The sequence below is a fragment of the Zosterops lateralis genome, assembly GCF_965231275.1.
Source record: "Zosterops lateralis genome assembly, chromosome: 9".
Classification (NCBI taxonomy): Eukaryota; Metazoa; Chordata; class Aves; order Passeriformes; family Zosteropidae; genus Zosterops; species Zosterops lateralis.
Genome location: NC_139769.1, coordinates 18,067,666 through 18,089,942, shown reverse-complemented (window position 1 = coordinate 18,089,942; position 22,277 = coordinate 18,067,666). Strand labels below are relative to the sequence as shown.

The 22,277-nt window shown below is 36.1% G+C and overlaps 1 protein-coding gene across 5 annotated transcripts in view; it reads right to left on the bottom strand.

Annotated features, from left to right (window-relative positions):
* Nucleotides 1–5,009: 5,009 nt before the first annotated feature.
* The window catches only part of PTBP2 (polypyrimidine tract binding protein 2), a 48,695-nt gene continuing 31,427 nt past the window's right edge, over nt 5,010–22,277 (bottom strand). For 2 of the 5 annotated variants that reach the window (XM_083867739.1, XM_083867738.1), the window contains 7 exons: nt 17,224–17,419; nt 11,235–11,389; nt 9,777–9,810; nt 9,239–9,331; nt 8,643–8,859; nt 8,463–8,540; nt 5,010–8,327 (listed from right to left, as the gene is read on the bottom strand). In XM_083867739.1, the coding sequence (XP_083723865.1) occupies nt 8,195–8,327; nt 8,463–8,540; nt 8,643–8,859; nt 9,239–9,331; nt 9,777–9,810; nt 11,235–11,389; nt 17,224–17,419 (906 nt within the window). In that variant the 3' untranslated portion in view covers nt 5,010–8,194. The remainder of the gene's footprint in view (nt 8,328–8,462; nt 8,541–8,642; nt 8,860–9,238; nt 9,332–9,776; nt 9,811–11,234; nt 11,390–17,223; nt 17,420–22,277) is intronic. The other 3 variants (XM_083867736.1, XM_083867735.1, XM_083867737.1) reach the window with 3 other exon arrangements.

The following is a 22,277-nucleotide window of genomic DNA, read 5'->3' as shown; positions in this document are numbered from 1 at the left end:
TTGTCCTCAGCTTCATTTTCTTTGCATACTCAGTCACTACATCTGGATGAACTTTCTCTTCTCCCTAGGAACATGGTTTTGGCAGGGCAGATGTCTGCACAAGAGAGGATCTTGGCATTCAGTAGCAGTTGCCTAGATACCACCTTTTAAGCGCCAGAAGCCTGGACTCATTTTTTCCAGCACAGAAAACTAATGCCTATTGTTCCAAGTGGTAATCCTGCAAGTTCACCGACTTGTGCATTGACTATTATTAAATTCTACTAACATAAATGTAAGTAACATTTACTACAGAAGTACAAAGTAGAGGTCTGAAAAACTTCCCTTTTTAATTACAAAAGCATTATTCAGAGCATAACATTAAGTTCCAAAAATATTTTTTTAAAAAATGAAGCATTTTAAGAGCTTCTGAGTGTTACAACGATGTTGGTTACTCAGGATTTAGCAACCTGCTTGAGTCCTAAGTGAAGCTGAAATGAATATAACTTTCAGTATCTAATAACTTCTTATGAGGGAACTTCCTCAAAACAGACTGAAAGGTTCCCAGATTTTTAAAGGGCTACTCAGTGTCTTAATCCAAGAGCCTGAAGTGCAGATAGCCTAATCTCACTCTACAGTACTCACCCGAAAAGTTCTGAAATCATGGATGCAACCTGCTATTGTTACCTAAGGATCTCAGAAGTGCTGAAGAGTCCTATAAACACTGAATCTGCAAGGCCTGAATTCCTAAGAACCTAAGAGCTGCAGCAGGTTCTCCTTCAAGTGTGACAGCTTGCTGAGAGCAGTTTTGAGTTTGTACTACTGTCCAGGTACACTAAGCACAATATACTTCCTTTCCAGTAAGTCTGTCTGAAAGCTTATCAAGCAGTTCTAAGCCTAAGAAGGCAACTGGATTACTGCTCCCATCATAGAAGAATCTTTGTACCTTTCTTCAACTATGCAGGAATATGTAATGTATGTTGTTTGAAATCACCCTGGAAAAAAGCTTATGTTTTACAGAATTCCTATCTTTAGAAATTGAGGAAGCTGCTGTGAAAAAGGATGTGTATGAAAGGGTATATTATTGCAGATCAGCAAAAATCCAAGTTTTCAAATAGCTCAAAACTTGGAAAAGCTGGAATTAGAAATGAAATCAAATGTGGAATCCCTTTCCTTAGGGCAACTTATTCAGAAGATCTGTGTAAAATTTATAGATCATAGCTTATACAAACCAACAGTCTACATTCCTGTGAAAAAAGTTCAGATACCTTACCTGTTTGCTTTGAAAAGCAAACTACTTTTAAAGATTTCCAGGTATCCTTAAGAAAATGGCAAATAAATGTTAATATTGATCCGCTAGCAAGGTCACTTGCGCTCTGTAGACTTCAGTTTTGCTGAGCAACTCCAGTCATTTGCCAATGCTAATTCTTCCATTGCCACAACTGATAGCACTTACCTTGGTGGACCAAAACTTGCTGCACACATACTCAAACAAGGTATGCCACCTGCAGGAAAAAAACTATTTAGAGTTCACCAACAGCAATGTGGAAGTGCTTTGTGTCACCATTCTCTAATGAACAGAACAATTTTTTCAATTGTAACGGGATGGCACCACAAACCTGTTTATAGAAGTACTTTGAGTGAAGAACCACGAATAGGAAGAGGTTATCTACTATTAACCACATATTTTAATGTAACTACACTTGAAAGATGAGGTTTAGCTCAATATTCCATCTAAGAGGAACTTGGAAATGACCACTTTCTAAAAACCAAAGCAGACTTTTAAATTGCAGCAAAAGATTTCAGTCAAGATTGTTTTTTCCCTGAAGTCTAGGAGTCAGCACGACAAAGCAGTGATACAGACTAAGGAAACTGTGACTTCCGCCATCAGAGTTTAAACAACTTAGACACACTTCTGATCAAAATGGTTAAGATCAAAATTTGCTTTAGAACCGGAAAATGGCAACCTCTAGTTTATTTTCTAGAGAGATATTTTCTTGTTGATTATAAAAAGAAATGAAAAAAAGAAAAGTTCGCTCATTTTGAAAGATAAACATTGTTCACAAAAAGTTTACTCAAATTATCTAAGTCAATACCTGAAGGTTACTGCTTAAACAACAAAGCACAGCATGATGAAAGGAGTATTTTATTGATACAGCACCAGGACTCTTTACTAGCTGAGGACTGCCAGTGTTTTAGAAGTGGAAAGGCTGGTGTCCCACCACACACAACAAATCACTGGTGCTTGTCAGATACAGCTGCCAGAAAACCTTCCTTGTTTCAGAAAAGAACAGACTAGTCCAGCATGATTTCAGCTGCACAACTGAGATCTTCAAAGAATGTTGATGCTGTCAGAGACAAGCCCCGGGCATTAAGGAACTAGGGGGAATAGGGTTAGCCCAAAAGACATTGGTGTACCCTGCCATGGAATACAGTCAGAAATTTTAGTTTGTATTTTTCATCAAAAAATGCCAGTCCCCACATGTGTCACTTGATGAATCCCCTAACAAATCTCTTCCTGAATCCCACTAGCTCACTTTATCTAGCTCTTTGGTTAGCCATCAGTGTCAATCATCCTAAACTACCCCGACATGTAGCCTAACCTAGGGCTAGAGGCTTCAGGCTTTCAGTCTTGCTGGCTTCCAGGGATGATAAGTACTCATTCTAGGAAAACCAGCTTGCACAGCAGTCTGCATGCAATGCTAAGCTCTGACACCCCTGTACCTGCTGAGCTGAAGTGAAAATACATCACATTTACCTCACAAGCTGGACTACTTTTGTTCAGAGTAGTTAACAAAATTATTCAGCCGGCTCACCTTGTCAAAATTTTTCACATCTATTTATACATGAACCAACTGAAAGCACAATACTAGAACACTCTCAATGCTCCTCTATCCAATACTCTGCTCCTCCTGCAAAATCTCTCTTCCCTTTCACTTCTCATGTTCTGTACCCACTATTCCCAGGCCCCACCATGTTTGCTATCTCACAAGCTGCGGCCCATTTAAGGGGAGAAAACTAAGTCTGAGCCTGTTTGAGAACTCCCGGCAAGAGACAAGGCACCAGATCTCCTTCCCTTGCCCATAAGGCTGAAAGTAAAGACTCTGACCTAGCAAGCCAACTAATCATGAGGACAGAAAAAGAAATGCCTTGCTACTGGAGACCTTCATCCCCTCTGCCTGACAGGACACCATCCAAAGGGTACAGGAGTGACAGGGAAAAGAGAGGCGTTATCTGGGGAACAGCACATTCACAGAGATGGTGCAATTACACAGGCCGCATTTCCCAATGAAACTGGGCTAAAACTCATAAAACATGCAGAACTCTTCAATAATATGAGTGCTATTTTCAGCTAAGTTTTTGAGACATTTAAATCTGATTTTCACATCATTTTTAAAAAAAGTTTTTTACTTTTCCTTTGCTTTCTGCCTGCACAACTAATCAGAATAGATTTTAAAAATCGCATGCTTTAAACTCTGAAAGGGAAAAAACAAAGCAATGTAACCCTCTCCCAAACTTAGTTTGTTGATCAGAGGGAAATTCACTCAGAAAACAAGATATAGCAAGCTGTAAATTTTTTTAAGGTGAAGCAGAACTCACCAATCTCATTTTGTTAACCATCCTCAAGACCAAACACATGAACTGGAGAGAATTTCAAATCTCAAAATACTCATATTAAGTGATCCTAAATATATTCTTACATTAAAGGAAAAAACAAAGTAAAGAAATTCTTTAAAGCTGCATTATTGCAGCCTATAATTCCACAGTAAGGCAGAAACTTTGTCACTAGCTCTAGCAAGCTAATGCCTTAACAGAATAATTAATGGTTTACCATTCTCTATAGTTAAGATTACTGCAGTCTGTCTACTCACTGAAAAACTTTACTAAGGCCCATTAAGTAGAAAATACCATGCCAAATCCTATAGTTTCAGAAAAATCATTCTTTCTTCTTATCCTCTGTGTGGCTGGAATGACACTAGCAGGCTGCAGCAGCTCAGCTCCCCAAGAAACCAGGAAGGTAAGAAATATTGCAGACGTTGTGTATATATGTATTTCTGTATCTCACACACCAGGACTACAAGACATGGGGCATTCTGCCTAATTATTTAAAAGGGAATTTGTTCACCTCAGCAAAACTAAACTTCAGGTTGCCTCAGCCTCATCCCTACTAAACACAATCAAACCTTTTGAGCAGCCTTGCTCACTGTAACACATTTGATATTGGGAAAGCCGTTTCTTGAGACAAGACTACTGGATTTGTATTCCTGTTGGCAGAAAAATACACAATTCTTTTTTCTAATGTTTTGACAGAAGTACATGTTATCTAAGCATGGAATTAGACAAGTTATCTAGAGTAAATCAGAGTTTGAAACCACAGTGCCTTAAATCTGCATGTTCTGATTAATATTGTCATGCTGTAAGATACTAGAAAACATAAGGAAACTTACAATGAATCAAAGAAACTGTTTTTGTAAGATGGCTTATAAAACTAATTCTGAATGTAAAACTTTAAAAATGGCAAGCTACAAATAGTTGTATGAACTGCAGGGCAAAGGTGCCTTTCATAACACGTTAAATCACAATATACAGAACTACTTCTAAGTGTATTCACTTAGCTTGAGGTATTTCCCCAATTTCTAGTTAGAATGCTATAAGGTTTTGGTTTATGTAATTTACATACTGTATTTGCCACTGGACATTCTCTGATCAAAGAATCATTTTTGGACTTCTCCAACCAATTTCATTGCTCCACCAGAGAAAAAAATGTAACAATTTGTAAAGAAATAAAAATCAGCAACTGCCTTCTGACAAAAAACCAGAATTATTTTAAAAATCTGAAATTGAGTTAGAAGAATCATCATGCCTATGGTAAAGTTTTACTAACAATCTGAAAACTCACATTCCATGTAGTGTAAGAAGTTATTCATGAATCTTATTTTTAGTAAAATTTTAATAAAAGTGATGATTTTCACATTCTGAAGAGCTAAAAATACAGAAACTTATTTACATTTTATAACAACAAAAATGTACAAATTACTATACAAAATGCAGTACCATGTCATGAAAAACAAGTTTTTGAAAGTTCTAGGAGTTAGGACATTACTAAGTCTGTGTTTTCTGAAAAGATACCACTTTAAAGACTAAGTATTCATAACTGAACAGTGATTTTCTTCAGATTAATAAAAAATGCTTTTATGACAATTATGACTGTCATTACTTTTAATTTTGGCTGATACAAATATAACCTCATAATAAAAGCTGCTGAATATATAACAAGTCAAACCCAATATAAACTCTTTCCCTTGAGGTTTCTGCCATGGAAATTTTCAAAATGAGAAAAGTATAGAAACTTCTGTTTAAGGAAATAAGCCTGGCAAGAAGTAAGTTACCCTTTTATAAACCCCTATATTTGTACACAGTCAGACAGTGCAGATGTTTACAGTTATTTCAAAATTACACATATAGCAATCACTGTATGCTATCTGATGCACATTTTAGAGTGGAAATAATTCAGCACAAGCTGAACACACAGAATGGCAAATTTCCAGTCACATCTCTAGTTGGAACACGCAAACACATTGATACACAAAAGGAAATCTGACACACTTTTATTTTAGAAAAATATGGGACATCATATTGTACAGATGAAAAACATAACAGATCAGCTCAGTCAGACCCTTAACTACTGCTGAAATCATTGGAAATAGTCACATCTGTGCGTTTGGGTGCTCGAGTTGTAAAAAGATGCTGATTCACAAGCTTTGAGTATGGATGAATAGGATTCTACTGGCACTTCAGATTGGGTGATCACTGCAATACCTAGAGTATAACCTAAATCATATATTGGGTGTAATAAAATGCATTTTATTGAATGTATTAAGACTAATGCAAGCCCCTACATTATACCATGACCTTCAAAAGCTGATCACTATTTACTGATTTGAAAGCCATCCAAAGGAAGACATCAGTTCACAAAGCATTCTAACATCAGTGTATCTGCAGTGGTGGTTGTACTGGCAAAGTGACTGAAAAATGCTTTGATTTGAACACTGACAGCTCTTACCAAATGCTCCAGGATCATTCAGTTACTCTTAAATGGCAACTGTGTAAGATCCTATTTCTCATCAAAAGAGAAAAAAAACCCCACAACAATCAGTTCAAAGTAATATAAAAAAAAAGCTACTGAAGTGCCCAAACTGTTCTAATATTCATTTGAACCCATGGCTCTGAAAAGGTGAAGTGTCCTGTTCTCAAACATGTATGGTCCATGGATCTCATGTGAAATCCTTTGTTACTTTCACCCATGAGTGTACTGTATGATTAGTAGAAAATCTTTAGCAGACACAAAAAAATGAAAGATGAAACTTGCAGCAAGAGAGCATGGCAAACCTGAGAGCTCTATTAGTGCATAAATCTGCTTAAAAACTAAAAAGATAGAAAGAGAGAGCTAACAAACTACAATAAAAGTTATGTCTTTAAAGCAGTAAGTTATAACAGGGTGGGAAATGTTTAATTTGCCCATATGCCTGCAAAGGGGTAACTATCTGAAAATAAAGAGTTGGTATTTTTCACAGCATCAGATTTATGGTAAAAGCCATAAATAGTAGTTTTTAATGTTATGCTTTTCCCACCCTGGCAGAGAATAAACATGAATTTAGAAGCACAGTAGAAGTGAAAAACAAAGAAGAAGAGAGATAGAAAGCAGCAGAGAAAGACAGAAAAGGTGAATACAGAGCTACAGAAGTGTTTATTGAGCATGCTACAGAGGTAAGCAGAGTACACACAAAATGAAATTAAACAACCATCAAACCTCCCAACTTTGTTAGAAAATTAATTTTTAATTGTGCCACTTCCAAACTATACTGAATTTTACAATTCTAAAGATGTAAAAACTCAACTAATAGAAAATATACATGACCTCTTTTTTTTTCTACATAGATAACAGAATCTATGAATCTTGAAACTAAGTACATCAATTTCAAAAAGTATTGGTCATTTAAACAGAATCAAGGTAACAGTTCAGACTGTCAGTGAACTGCTTTCAAATTAACTGGATCTGCAGATTCTGAGCCATGTTTATAGTAAAGTCAGATCAATTTCTAAATACAAAATATTTTAAAGAGATTTATTAAAACTGAATATTACAATGCAAGGTAAATTAAGACTAAAGGCACATAAACTTTGGTCCCACCTGGTTGTCAGTTTTAGAAAACTGCCACAAAATTTCCTGCAAGCATTTGCAGCAAACTTTCTTCATCATTGAAAAATACATGCACCATTTCCTGAACTAGCTTGACCAGTCTGTACATGCTCAGAAATCCACAACCATATTCCATATCTTAATTACAAACTAAAGATGGCAATATATATTGAAATGCACATAAGTCATGTCAACTTCAAAAACATCTATGAAAAATATTCAGCCACAAACAAGACATTACTTAGTGCTGACATTTATATGATACATCCCACAAGAGTGTGTACAAAAAGGTTAAGATTCCACAATGCTTTTCACGTAGGGCTCAAAGTCACAGAAGTCACTTTTCGTCCTTTAAGAAATTAATAATCTGTATCTTGTTAATTTTAACTAATGCCTACATTCATAACTGAATCTAGACCAGAACAATGAAATACAAAAGGCCTTTTTTAAAAAAGAACACAAAGCAAAAAGTAGCAAAAATCAAATAAAATAATTTTACTCTTTCAGCATAATGCATCTTATCCAATTAAAAAGAAAAATAAGTGACAAGCCAGCAGATAAAGAAATCTATCAAGCAGGAGAAAACAAAAACTTAACCTTTTTACACACCCCTGCCTAAACATATTTCAATTATCATGTAACAATGTGCCCCAGACAACCAAATTTGCTTTTTACTAGTTATGCAATTCCAGCAGTACTAATTTTCCTTTTTAAGGCACGTACGTCAACTAAGTTGAAAAAATGTGGTATTAACTTGAAATCTTTTAAACAAAACAATGGTTTATCTAAACAACAGTTGAACAGTTGAATAGCAGTTAATATCACTGCCTCTTTTTTTTCTTTTTTTTTTAAGTTTGTTTTTTTTTTTAATTTTTTAAAACAATTGAGGAATGATAACAGCATGAAAAAAAAAAATAATAAAAAAAAAGAAGACAAACTCTGGTCCCCACTTTCCTGAACAGTCAAAAGGTGACAACACCAAACAATGCAATACACCTCCATTCTCTATCTGCCTTTTTAAATAGTTGACTTAGAGAAAGAAACTCTCAGATGGTGACTTTCTCCCAGATTGTAATTGTGGAGATCAATCAAAGCCTGAATAGCTTCTTCTACTGTTGACATCTGAAGAAGGGCCATCTTGTGATCTCTTCTGAAACAAAATAATGGAATTAGGAACTTGAACACTACAGGCATTGCTCCTAATATTTGCTATCTGATATGTACTTTTTCTTAATATGTGCTGCAAAACTCTTTTTTTAGAGTTAAGTGCAGAAAAGCTACTTACTGAAAAAATTTAAATGCTTTCACAGTGCCTCCAGTGTTAGCAAACAATGTGCGTAGATCCTCTTCTGCTACTGATGGTCTACAGACAGGAAGAAAATGAGCATAAGCAGGAAATCATTAGTCAGTTCAGTGTGCTGTGATTCACATAAATATTATCAGCTTGCTGACAGCGAACACTTACGGAATATTGGACAGATGAAGTGTTGCAGAAGGAGGGAATATATTTTGAAAGTTTTTTGAACCAGGTTTCTTGAAGCGATGCAAAGGTGAATTACCAAAATCTTTAGTCAGCCCTTGGTCATCAAGTCCCTCTCGAGGTAGTTGTACTGTCTGATGTTTAGAAAGGGTGACCCGAATAATCTTTCCATACATTTTTTGTCCATTAAGATGGCTCATGGCTGAAAAAGACAAGTTTACTCAATTGAGTGCTACTTTTCAATAGCTTGTGGTACATCACACAAGCAAAGAGGAAAAACACTCAAGCAAGTCAAAGGGTCAGTGTGCTAAAGGACTGGAATCAAGAACTAGGTCTGCAGACTCTTTGTCAATATTAAATTTTATTTAGGGATCATCACATTTGATTGAGCTGTTGAATTCATTTAGGGTATTCATTCAGGTACAGACCTTCTGGAACACAAGTGCATGCAAAAGGTTTTGGATCTGGTGGATAACCAGGATAAGAGACAGACTGACAAATATAAACACATTTAGTTCACCTGATCTTACACAGCCTAAGTACTTAGACTAATGGGAATATAAACAGAAAACTAATCTTACCCAGCTGTGACTGGTTTCCATCAGCCATCTGTATAAGGGCACTATCTTTCTTATTGTATAAAATCTTCACACGCTGCACATCACCATAAACACCTTTTCAAAGTCAAAAGTAACCCAAAAGAAGAAATTCATTTTAAAGCCAGCCACCTAAATAATATATTTTGACATATCAATGGAACATTCAGACAGCAACAAGATCACTCACTCCAACTCAACACACTCACAAATGAATAAAGGAGATAAAGATTTTGAATAGTGAATTTTGAAAAGAATAATTTCTGATAAACCCTCAAAGCTATGTGAATGATATAAAATTAAAGACCATGCAAAATATATTAGCATGCATTAAAAGAAAATCTGTGTCTATGGAGAGATTTAAACAGCAAAAGAAAAATAGCAAAAGATTTACTATTCAACTTTAAGCCAAAGTGCTAGCTACAAATAAGAATTAAGGTGAAACAAAAGAAACCAACCAAACAAAAACCATAAAAAACAAAATCAAATCAATAATAAAAGTATAGTGCTAACAATAACATACCGAAGAGGGTAAACAGACTTTGGGGCGTAACCATCTTTAGAAGGAGAGAAGAGCAAGCAGCGTAAGACAAGAAGAGAGAAGAGTCGAGGAAGAGCGGAGATGAACAGATCATCCATAACGAAGGGTGGTTCCCGCAGAATGGTGAGGTGGTCATGGATCATGGTTTCAAGGCGGTTAATTGGGGCAAGTTGGTCCGAGGAACATTTTGTTCAAGCACAGAAGCATGAACATAGGGAATGAAGACAGGGAACGAAGACAAAGACGAGGAGAAGGGTATGACAGGGAAGGGCACGGGAATTTGGGTAAAGACAAGGAAAGGGAAGTTGAACACACAGGGAAAAGGATGAAATGGGGGAGGGAATACAGCAATGCAGAAGAAAAAAAAAAATAAGGAAGTGGGGAACAAAAAAAAAATAAAATATAGGTCAGTACATAGGAAATGCAGGAATTTGGTCAGAAAATGGTTGGTTTATGTACTGTACAAGAAAAACTGAGTAAAATGTAGTCACCCAAGACAAATATGGGTAAAGTACATTCATATCAAGAGTAAACTACAGCATTTCATCTCAACATGAAAATAAATTAAAAAAAAGCATGCAATAGAAATTTTAAAATTTAAACTTTAACTGCGTAAGCATGGCTGGTTATGAAATGCAGGCAAAATATCTTTCAAAATGGCACTCTGATCTAAGACGTTTTCACATGCAAGACTAGATGACAAAACAGTACTGGATGATAAAAAAAGCTTAATGGTTTACAGTGACAGAGGCCAGTTAAAAATGGAACAGCTAGACTGATACGAACTTCCCACATTTCATACCAGCTTTCACAGCCATCAAAATAAATGTAAAGGACAGTAAAAATGCAAAACTAAATTAATCCCTTTAGATTTCAGAGTTAGCAAGAAAGATACAGTTACGGTGAAAATGCTTTGCCACCACTTTTTTTTTTTTTTTTTTTTAAGACAAATGAGTAACTGCAAAGAAAAAAATTACTAAGAGAGACTGGAAGAGTGCCTCGTCAAGATCTTTAGGAGAACCTTCAAAGAAAAATGTGTTAGAGTAGTTTACATAAATTAAGACTCAAAAATGTGAGATACAAGCATGAAATGAAACAGCAAACAATTAGAAACAAAACAGAAATTCTAGTTCACATGATTGCAATTACAAAAGAAAGAATAGTTGGTATTCAAACATGTAGTAGTTACCAAATTTTTCTTAGAAAAAATAGGTAGCTTGACTGTCAAAGGCTATTTTAAGTTGTTAGCTACCCAGGAAAAAGAATGTATTTAACAATGGCTTTAAAATAAGCTTTGGGGATTATTAAAAAAACAGCAAAAATACTTTTGAGCTTAAAATCCAAATGTAAGAGGCCAAATGAAAAGAAATTATAAAATACTGACAAATGAAGTGTGACTAAAGAGCAGGGGAAAAAAAAGAGTAAAATTGTTTCACTTACCTCTTCATTTAAATTGCTAACCAGGAGGACTGTATTGTTACCAGCTGAAACTCCAGGCATTCCCACACGGCCAGCAGCAGCAGCTGCAGCTGCAGCAGCAGCATTTGGAATAGCCAAAGGACTCAGAGCTCCTGGAACAGCTGCAACAGGAAGCCCTAATTTTAAAATAAAGCATATTTTACGAAACACACACAAGTCGTTTAAAAAAACAAGTTCCTATATCAGTACTAGTGCTGCATACACCCCTCTACACAGCAGGTAATCCCATTGTAAAGTCATTCAAAGGGTTGTGAAATGGATTGGTAAATTATTATAAGCGAAAAGCAGAAATTTTTTTCAGATCAAGTCTGCAAAGTTATGAGGTGTAAAAAGTACTTTCTATTCAAATAACCATTATTGTGCACCAAAACTGTTTCCACTGCACTCCAAAATGCTTGAAGTGTCTAGTTTATCAAGATGGTCTATAGTAAATGTTGATTAAATCAGTAAGAATAAACACTAATTGTGCTCTCTGCATCATTGCATCCTTATTTCCCATCATCATTTGAGAGACATTCCTCACTTCAACCTGGTGCTTGACTAAACACCCAACAGTGCAGCTGGCCATGTGAGAAGAGGTTTACACATCTCTCACAACCTTAGCACGAGGTGTGGAGGCAACCCTCTAAATTCAAAACTGAACATGCTCTGTGGCTTTAGTAATCCAGTTCTCTGAAGAAGCATGTTACCCTCAGCTCAAACTTCAGCTGTGCTTTTACGTTTTCTTCTTCAAGGAAACTCAGACCCTGCAGAGAAACAGTAATTTTGTCTGCTCAAGTCACTGGAGTATGAGCTGAATGTGGTACTCCCAGGATTCATGAAAGGTTCTTGTGATACATATGCACTACACACAGCTCATGTAGGAACAGTTTTATCATATTTGATCAACATTGAATTAGCACATCACGCAAGGTTCAGTAAAAGAGCACTGATGTACCAAAATACTTTTCCAGGACAGTAAGGCATGACAGATCCCCACCTGAAGGAAAAACAACTTATTTAATATTGGGTCAATAGCAACCACCTAAGTTTTAGAAAATGTCAACCTAGTAGGCCTTGGTAGAGCATATCCAGTCTTCTGGTATGTCTAGACATCTCTCCCTAAGCCTTAGAAACTTAAAGCCAGGCCAGCATTTTTAGGAATAAAGGAATCTAAAGCAGACTAGTGAAGTTTTTATGGTTCTTTCCACAGTTGGGCACAGCACCGCCAAGTAACTAGTACTTTAAAAGTCAAAATTCTACATAGGATCAGACTCTCCCAAGGACATTCTCTGATCCCACTGAACAAGTTAAAAAAACAATGTCTAAACACCATTCCTATAAAAGTATTTTCAATTATTATCCTTCAAAATTGTCAGCAAGGATCCCAAAAACGGGCATTAGTGGAAAGTGCTAACAAAGAATGCCAGCAATGATAGCAAGGGATAAAGCTGTGCAAGCCCTAAGCACAAAATGTATTTCCAGCACAACAAGTATTTCCAGCTGTAATACTAAACAAATATCTAAACTGTGAGTAACGTATATCAGTATTTGCTATTTTAAGTAGTTCTTACATAAAATACTTTGTTGTGGTTCAGTATAATACAACTGTCGTTGACCCAGAGCTCTCTTTTGTGACATCTGTAACTATTTTTTTGGGGAGGAGGGGGAAGAGGAGGGAGATTATATGTATTGTTTCATATGTGAGGTAAAAACCAGAAGATAATTAACCTGAAACCAACTCATTTCATTCATTAGTAATTTTCTCCTTCTTTTAAGTAACATTTATACTCATTGAATATTGTCCACTTTACAGTCTCAAAGATTTCCAAAACCTTATTTTATCACAGGTGAGGATGTAGTAGATGAATGAGTGATGATGCATGCAGGCTAGATCATCTGTTTGATTGATATGTTTTTAACTGATTACTTAGTTCACACAGATCTCATTTTTTGAAAAGGTCAGACAAATTACAAAGCCACAGCAAATAGCTGTGGAACAGAATTCTTGGTCTGCAGTCTGCACTGTACTTTGATTTGCCATTCTGATTTAAGTAATTACATGGTTTTTAATAAATAAAAATACAGAGTTTCTATTATGAGTAAGTTACACATAACACACTGTTTAGGACTTGTGTGAAACCATTTAGAAATGTTAGTTACTTTGACAACATGATCAACTAGTACTAGAAATCTTTGTCACTAGCTTTATTTTAGTTTCCAACAACTACACATAACAGGTTTTTGGTTTTTTCAAGATATTAATGAAAACATACAAATATTATATACCTTCTTTCTAGCCTTTTGAGGCCTTTTCCTCAATGAAGTTAAAATAAATGTCACATTATTTAGTCCCTCTCAGCTTATCCTTTTATGTGGCTTCTGAAATGCAAATTGCTAATGCCATTTTCATAGTAGGAAAATTGAAGGCTATACTAAAAATATATTATGAACTCCCATGAAAACCACAGGCACTGGTAATCATCTTAATGCAGGTAACCAAAACTGATCAAGAACTGGGTTTATGAACCTGTTATGAATCCTTTTCATGGCTCTACATCAAGTAATCACCGTCACTTGTACTGACTCCTTCGTGTCCCACTTCCGACGGCTTTGGGGAAGACAGCAGTTTAACATCTCTGAGTAACAGCTTACAAAGCTACAAGAGTGTCATGAGAGTGACATCATGAAGTTATATTTATTGAAGTGGAGCCTTAACTTCACCCAGAAGGAAACCAAGATATGTTTGGTTTAGAATTAGCGCAGATTAAGTACCAAGACCAACAAGACTTACATCCTGTCACTAAAACTGAAACCACAAAACTGTGTTGAACCTAAATCTTGCTTTTAACATACAGATTACAGTATAATTTAAGAAAGCCAACAACAAAAAGTTGCACCCAAGTTTTGTACAAGTTTGCAGCATATAAAAGTGTAACATAAGCAAAAGGAACAAGTGAGTCCTTATTGCATTTTCTGTCGGCAATCTCATGATAAACATATAAAAGATCAGCTACAGCAAGAACTTTTACAATGCCACAGGTCCATCTCATGGTATTCTTTTTGAGCATGCAAAAGAGCCTGAAGAACAGCACACTAAACTCAAAATGGAGCTCCAATCTTTCCTGGGGAAATATGCCCCCTGAGAATCACATGTGAATAAAGCACAGCAGACACTCAGCATATGCTGAAGACATCCTTATCAACATTACAGAAAGAAATTCTGTATCAAGCAAAAGGAAACAAACATTAAGATTAAAAAAATTAGGAGGGAGGTTGCTGTTATCATTCATAATTTACGAATGCTGTTATCATTCATGCCATACTTAACAAATCAGAGTTTCCCAACATCCATGACTCTCTGAGCTTTTAAGTCTTCCCATCCTCCTCCTTTTGAGTATCTGAATAAATGCAGCTATTAATTGTATGCACATGCATCCATTCTCTTTTTGGTATTTTTCTACCCTTTGTCCTCTTATTTACATCATTTATATTTTTTGCCTTTTTACAGAGCAAGCAGCCCAGAATGAGAATTCTGTTCTTCCATATTCAAACAAACACCATTCCCATTTTGACAATTATCCTAATGACTAAGGCACCAACAGTACTAAAGAGTCTTTTTGTAAAAGTTTTCAGCTGTAGGGCTCAAGTTCTGTAAAAACAGCAAGAAGTCAACTAGAAAAAAATGAACAATAACAACAAAAAAATCCCTGAACTAACCCTCCCCATTTGACAGAGGACGAAGAGTTAACAATATACCAAGCTCACTCAACTGGCCATGAACAGAGTTAGAAAATGTGCCCAGATCCCTTAAGTCTCTTTTGAAACAATGAATGTTTTTTCTCTTTTGAAACAATGAATGTTTTTACACAAGAAATAGCCAACATGATATAAAATCTCCACTGTTCATCAAACAAACATGACTGACTTTACCAATGCTCTAAAAATGTTTCATAGCTGCAACAAAAGTCACTCAGGTTGTGTACTTTTTATTTTTCAACTGCTAGGAAGAAGTGCATGTATGGAGATCCACCCAAGGAGTAAAAATTAAAATATTTAATTAGTTATTGTGACTGTCATCTTCATAATTTTTTTAAAAATTATTTTTAGTATACACAAAAGAATGAGTGATTAAAATCAAAATGTCAGAAAACTCTGTGGTTTTGCAGACAAAAATCAAAAGTATCTAAGTGACTTTCAGGTCTAAAGTAGTAGGTCATAAAGCCCACTACACTCACTTGGATAGCTGCAGAAAGTACAGTAACCCAAATTAAATATATCCAAGCAATGCAATGATCCAAGCATCTAGAGATGATTTAACCATAACAAGCAAATTAAACCTGTTAATTTGATGCATTCTGCAAGTATTATATACAAGGAAATACATTAGTAAGCCTGAGACTACAAAACAATGTCTCAGGATCCAGGAAAACGTCATAACTAGAGTTACATAAGTAACTGCATTTCGCACTGTTTTATAGCTCATGAGTCTTTACTCTCTTCTCTCCTAAATCCCTAATATTGTGGGTCTCATTAATAAGCAGCTTTACTTTGCTTTTGTCTACTTACTACTCATACTGCAGCCCCATGTCTGCGTTCTAGTCATTACAGGCTGACAAAAGAATTACTAATTGCCTCAAGGGTGTTCCTACAGCAGTCATCTCTGTGTCAAACTTCTACATGAACACTCATCCACCTTCCCAATCGAAGCATGAAATGAGAGATTTCAATTTTTAAATTATGGGAAGTTAAAGGAGAAAAAAGACAATAAACTTTAGCTAGGATTTTATGAAACTTTAGATTCTTACAGTATTTTTTACTTCCCAAAACTTTTGCTGTAGTTGCAAGTGATACTGGAAATGTAAAGTCAACCACTGGAATTTGGGGGAATTGGCTTTGTGTGTACTTTACAACCAGATTTGAAATGTATCCTTCAAGTAAGCTGATTTCAGAGAAGAGGCAAATACAGGGCAACATTCAGTAGCCCTAGCTACAATATTTATCTCTTCTTGGGCTCACATCATTCACTGAGTGCTTCTGATCTTTTGTAACAGAGAACAGAGGCCTCTCTTTCCTACATTAACTCAAACTTACTTCAGTTTGACCCAGACTGTACAAAAAACCCATAAAATCTATGTTGTTCTTACGTTTTCTTCAGGACAAAAATGGGAAATGATGAAAGAAAAAAACATAAGAAAAAGACTAAGTGGGAAGAACAATGATCACAATATAATAAATCAGCTTTTTATAAAAGTAATGATTCTATATCTGAGTGCTATCACATTTTAAAGAGCGAAAGGTGTTCTCACCAGAAACCAATTTGACAGGAGTAGGAGTATGCATTGATTATTTTGGTAATAGTCAGAAGATAGATATATCTAGACCTTTCTCAGAGCATTTCACCAACTTCTGATGAACTCAAAGGCTGACAGGATATATAGAACTCATAAAATAGAGCACTAGAAGTACAACTACAGATTTTTTCTTTTATTCACAGAAACTACACGTACCACCATAGGGGTATTTTGGGTATTTTAAGCAAAGAAGATAATCTTTCTTCTTTAAAGGAAACCAGCAAAATTTTAGTTTCATAATCTGATATTACAAATAACCACTGGCATGAAGACATCAGGCAAATCACGTGAAGTCTCTCTTACAAACTAGGTGGGAAGGTGGGGAAGGTGGCCACAGACAAGAATGTATGAAAGAGGGAAGGACAGACTTCAGGATACAAGCTGAACTAACTTGATTTTTTCTAATACTTTGTGCATTTGTCATTTTGTCATGCAAGTTCTCATTCATTTTCTGCAGCTCTTCTAAAGACAATATAATATAATTATATTACTACAATTCAGATCACAATACAGACTGAACCCTGAATGGGCCTCTGGACACTATTTAAGTTGTTTGAAGGATTAATGATTATTTTCATGAAGTGGCTTTGCAATACAGAAGAACATCAGCATCATACCTAGAAGAGAGGTCTCCTTTGCAAATGCTGCAGCAATAGCTGGGTCCAGCGTTGGCTGTCCATCGCCAGACGGAAGGTCAGGACGAGTGTAGTCTCTGCTTTTATCGTTGTTGTACTTGACATTCAAATTCACCAATTTGGAAAAATCAATTCGTAGGGTACAGCAAGCATTATAAATATTTTGACCATCTAAGGCCTGAAAAAAAATCACAATTTATTTCAAAGACACACAATATCACTTCGTTGCACAAGGTTGGGGTTTTTGGCTGTTTTATTTTAAACAAGGTCAGTGTATAGATATTTATCTGTCTTACAGTCTAGCTTAAAACCAATTAAAATGCATTAACCTCTCAACATGATTCCAGGAAGCTCGATGTTCCCTTCTTACCTAAAAACTCTTTTTATGCACCAAAGTGCCAAGGGACATTTTAACACTGTCAAACTTAATTTTTGTCTGTTGAATATAGCTAATTAACCTGTATTCCATAGCACAGCCTAAATTCAAACATAATGCCAACTAGGTTTCTCAAAGAAAAAAAAAAAAAAAAAAAAAAAAAAAAAAAAAAAAAAAAAAAAAAAAAAAAATCGATACTGAACTACCATGTTAGACAGCCATCTGTAAAGGCAAAATATCTACATTATTCCTGCATGTTTTCCTTCTCCCCTTAAAGATAATTAGTGCCAAAACTGAGAGAAAACCAACTTTATTGCTAACCTGATATTACCAATACTTTTTTCAGAAATCCCATTTTCACAATTAATTGGTACTTCTGAAAGAATGCCTATTAATATGACACATAGTACTCTATGAACACTTTTTAAAAAATCCAACATTATATATATACATACACACACAAACACACATATATATACATATATATATATAAATATTTATGTTTCCTCCATCTCCATTATCCACCAGGCAAGCTGACACCTGGATTTGAGTCCATTTTGGGTACATCTCCCTTTCACTCAAAGCACTACCCATTAAAAATGAGAGATTTAAAAACATGGAAACTTTTGTAACAAAGTCAGTTTAATTCTTAGGGAATACTAGGAAGTGAAGATACAGCTCATCTTAAAAATTAGCATTCAATCAAGTCATTATGTTCATTATAAAGCTACCTTATATAGCTATATATGTGCTGAAGAAACCAAATAAAGCAACTTTTCAAATACACACACCAGATCTTTTATTTCAATGTCTGGACTGAAATGTTAGACTGAAATGCACCACTTCTGGACCTGATCTAGCTCTTGCAGTTAGCTGGGTTATATCTGCAGTGTACTTGCCAACACATTCAGGTTCTGGTAGGGGTTATTATTCTGAGCTAAGCACCGCACAAACGTTGTGTGCCTGCTATTTTCATAGAGTGATGCATCTGGAAACATCTCTCAGACCCGGGCCTTGATCTGCTAGGCCTGGGCCAGCAAGGCTGTCCCCACAAAACATATTATCACAACTGACATCTCCAGAGCTCATGAAACCACTTAAAAGAACTACCACCATTAGCAGTCAATGTAAAACAATATGTAAGTCAATAGAACTATTTTGCCATAGCTTGGGAGTTCTAAAAACATCTAGAACAAAAAACTTACTGAAACTGGAAAATCTAAGCATTGTATCAACAAACAGCAATTAAAGAGAAACTCCTATGCCTGAAATTCAGCTTAAAAATGCTTTATACAATACTGCAAAAACAAAATTTACTGTTCTTATTCATAGAACACAAGCTTAATAAATTCTGTATTGTTGGGGTGGTGGTGGGCACCACCATTACAGCATACACCATTTGCTAGCTCTTTTATACATGGTGACAAAGCAGAATCCAAGACTCCTGTTGGTATCTGCGAAAAGATTATCACTTGAACACTCACACCTGAAAAAGTTTATACTGCAATTCTGCCATCACTTTTAGAAGACTTCCTGTCTTCTAAAATCCACTAACATATGGATTAGAGGAAGGTCCAAATTATCCAGCCAGAGTTTACTTACTGTCAAATACAATACCACTGCCCAGCAAGAGAACCCCATTCCCACGATGAAGAAAACAGGTGTGAACAAGAATGAAAGGCTTTATTTTTCAGCTTTGTCCAAATCACAGGACCCATCAAGATTCATACTTGATCTCTGTGTGGAGACTGTAGAAATACTGACGTGTGGCTTTCAGAAAGCTGCTAAGTTGATGGAAATATTTTAGACTTACAAAGTAGCAAGCCAGAATATATCTGTATTTGTAGTTTCTAGAGTAGTCAATGTTTAAAGGGAGCTATATAAAACCAACTAAAACTTCTAGTGAAACCAAAAACTCCTCTTTCTGCCAAAATCAAAGCAACCAAAAGTACATATAAAAGGTACTGCACAAGAGAAATCCCTTGTAGTTGGGACACAGATGGACTGAAAGAACATCCTGAACCAGAAAGGAATGAGATGCACTCCTAATAAGCACTGTAGTCAAACTCTAGGAAAGCATTCAAGCACCAGGACCAAAACAACCCTCACCCCAATCATCTACCAGCAGCATCATACACCTCTAACAATCCAAGAAAGATTCTCACCAACCAGCATTTTTTTCAAGATTTATTGTTCACATCTAAAGTCACAAATGAGAATGCATCCTGAGCTCTTACTTGTATAGCAAAAGAATGTGCAACAAGCCCTCAAACACTGTTCCTCTCAGACATCCTGAAAAAAATGACACCAGCCATTCATGGCTAGTGAATGTACACAGAAACATCATCTCCAAGAACTCTAGTTACTGCTAAGAAATCTCTCTTGTGAGTAGTTATTTCACATGTCATACCATACCAAACCACACGACACATGGGCCAAACCAAGGAGATCAGGAATCATGGGACCTTCTACAAATATGAGTATCATTCTTCATCTTGACTGTGTCAGCAAACCCAAAAAGCCAAAACTAAGATTTCTAGAGGGGTGTAATAGCTAAAGGCTTAAAAATACCCCAAACTCAAGGAAGCAACACTTACAAAAATATAAGCCAGCTCAAGTAAGTACCTCAATGTAACTGAAAGTCGCATGGTAAGTATCATATGGTAATATCTCTTGAGTATGTCCCAAGATGTGTCCTACAGATATGCATCTGAATGAAAACAACTTCTTTTGAGACAAGTGTCTTAGATACAAGAAGTTTCTGTGGCTAAAAAGTATATGTAAATAAATTCTATTCTCAAAAATTAATATATTTTATGTGCAAAGGACCTGCTGCTACACTTCCTGGACTTTCTGATACAATGCAATCCAGCACTCTCCTGTCCACCTAAACAGTACTTATCATTTCTGAGCATAAATTGTGCTCCTCAGAACTAAAGATGTCCAAAAAAGCCTAACACAATAACAGATGGTAACAGCCCTGCAGCTCAGTCCTACCTGGAGATGTCCTTTCTTCCATTCTGCAGTGACTACCTGAAGTTCCTATTACATATTTTAGGGCAATGCAGGTTAGTAGAGATCTTTTGCAAACTGCTACGAGCACAGAGCTACCCTGAAGTTGTTAGTCTAAACAACTGGAAAGATGACATGCACAGTCTAAACTCACTGGAATCTTTGAGTCACCTGTGGGCCAAGGAAGGATCAAACGGCCAACTGTTAATAGAACCTCTAGTGATATTTTTAACCTATGCTGGGTCAGGATGACTGGCACGCACTACATACGAGCCTCAGTTAATTGTCTATAGATGAGTCATTAATAACTTAATATCCATGATTTAGCATGAATACTTTTTGTGGCCCCCGCAAATACTTCCAGTACATTTGCAGGAAGGCAACGCTCTGAATTAGCCAGTTTTGCAGACAGAAACAATGGCATTCTTATCTCTCCATGGTATACCAAACTACTGGTGTTCACAGATTTAAGTCTGCTGCTTACACTAAGAGTACTCATTTACAATGAAAATGGGCTATTTTTGATGCTTAGAACACCTCCATATGCATACAAACAAAACCTTCTCCATTAGCAGAAGCACAGCAGTTCAACGTGCTCTACTCTTGCCCATTCCCAGCTACATTCTCCACCCCTGGCTAGACCGTGGCATTATACAGAATCTCAATTCCCAGTCTTCATCCAAGGAACCTGTAATGATCCAGCCTGAGGGTGCTGATGAAACAAGTATCAGCGGAGCCACTACCTACTTTTATGGGAAATCAGTTTCTTACAAAGCAAGTGGAGCAGGAATGTGGTTTTTCACTAGTTGCTCATTCAAGTAGCAAAAGAGATCCCACAAGGGCTAGAGGCTTCATACTTCATATTCTTGTCAGTGTCACTGTTTTCTCAGAACCTTCAAATGCAAAGCATCTCTCCTTGGTACTTAGATCACTTGAGTTTTTCAAATTGCTCTTTAACTTCCTTAATAAGTCTTCAATTTCTATTAAGGCCACATTCTGATTTCCTGTGAAGTGGGCCACCGGAAAATTAAATTTCCCCATTATCTTCTACAGTAACTTGGATGGAAAGCAAATTGAAAACTTTACTCTTCTACCCTGTGTTTGATCTTCACCTCCATGCAACTTAATTGTAGCCACCACATCATCTGGCTTCTACTTGTACTTCTACTTCTCCTACTCTAGGAGTTTTTTTTCATATCACCTGATTGCTTCTTTCCTTTAGGTATTTTTGTTCTGGTGGCACTTATGTTTTATCACAGTGGCTTAACCATAAGAACTGTATTTTACTCTATTCAGTTTGTGAGGGTAGTGGGGAAATAAACCTTCCTTCCAATTTAGCATCCTTTAATAAATGCAGTTGGTACTACTCTTAACATTTTGTACATTTACACATCGATTGGTTGAAATATGAAACTATAAACCTAAGACCATTCCAATTTGACAATTAGGTCCCAAAATCACTCTGACAATGACTGTACATACAGGAGTCACTTATTCAATAAAGTTTAGTCATTCACACACGAGCTATTACAAGCGAACAGGTACCCCAATCAAAACATGCAAAACTGGAGAAACAAATGCATGCTGGGGTTGTTTTTAAGACCAATAGGGTCCCAGCAAGCTAGTATCAGTTTGTCTGAAGTCAACA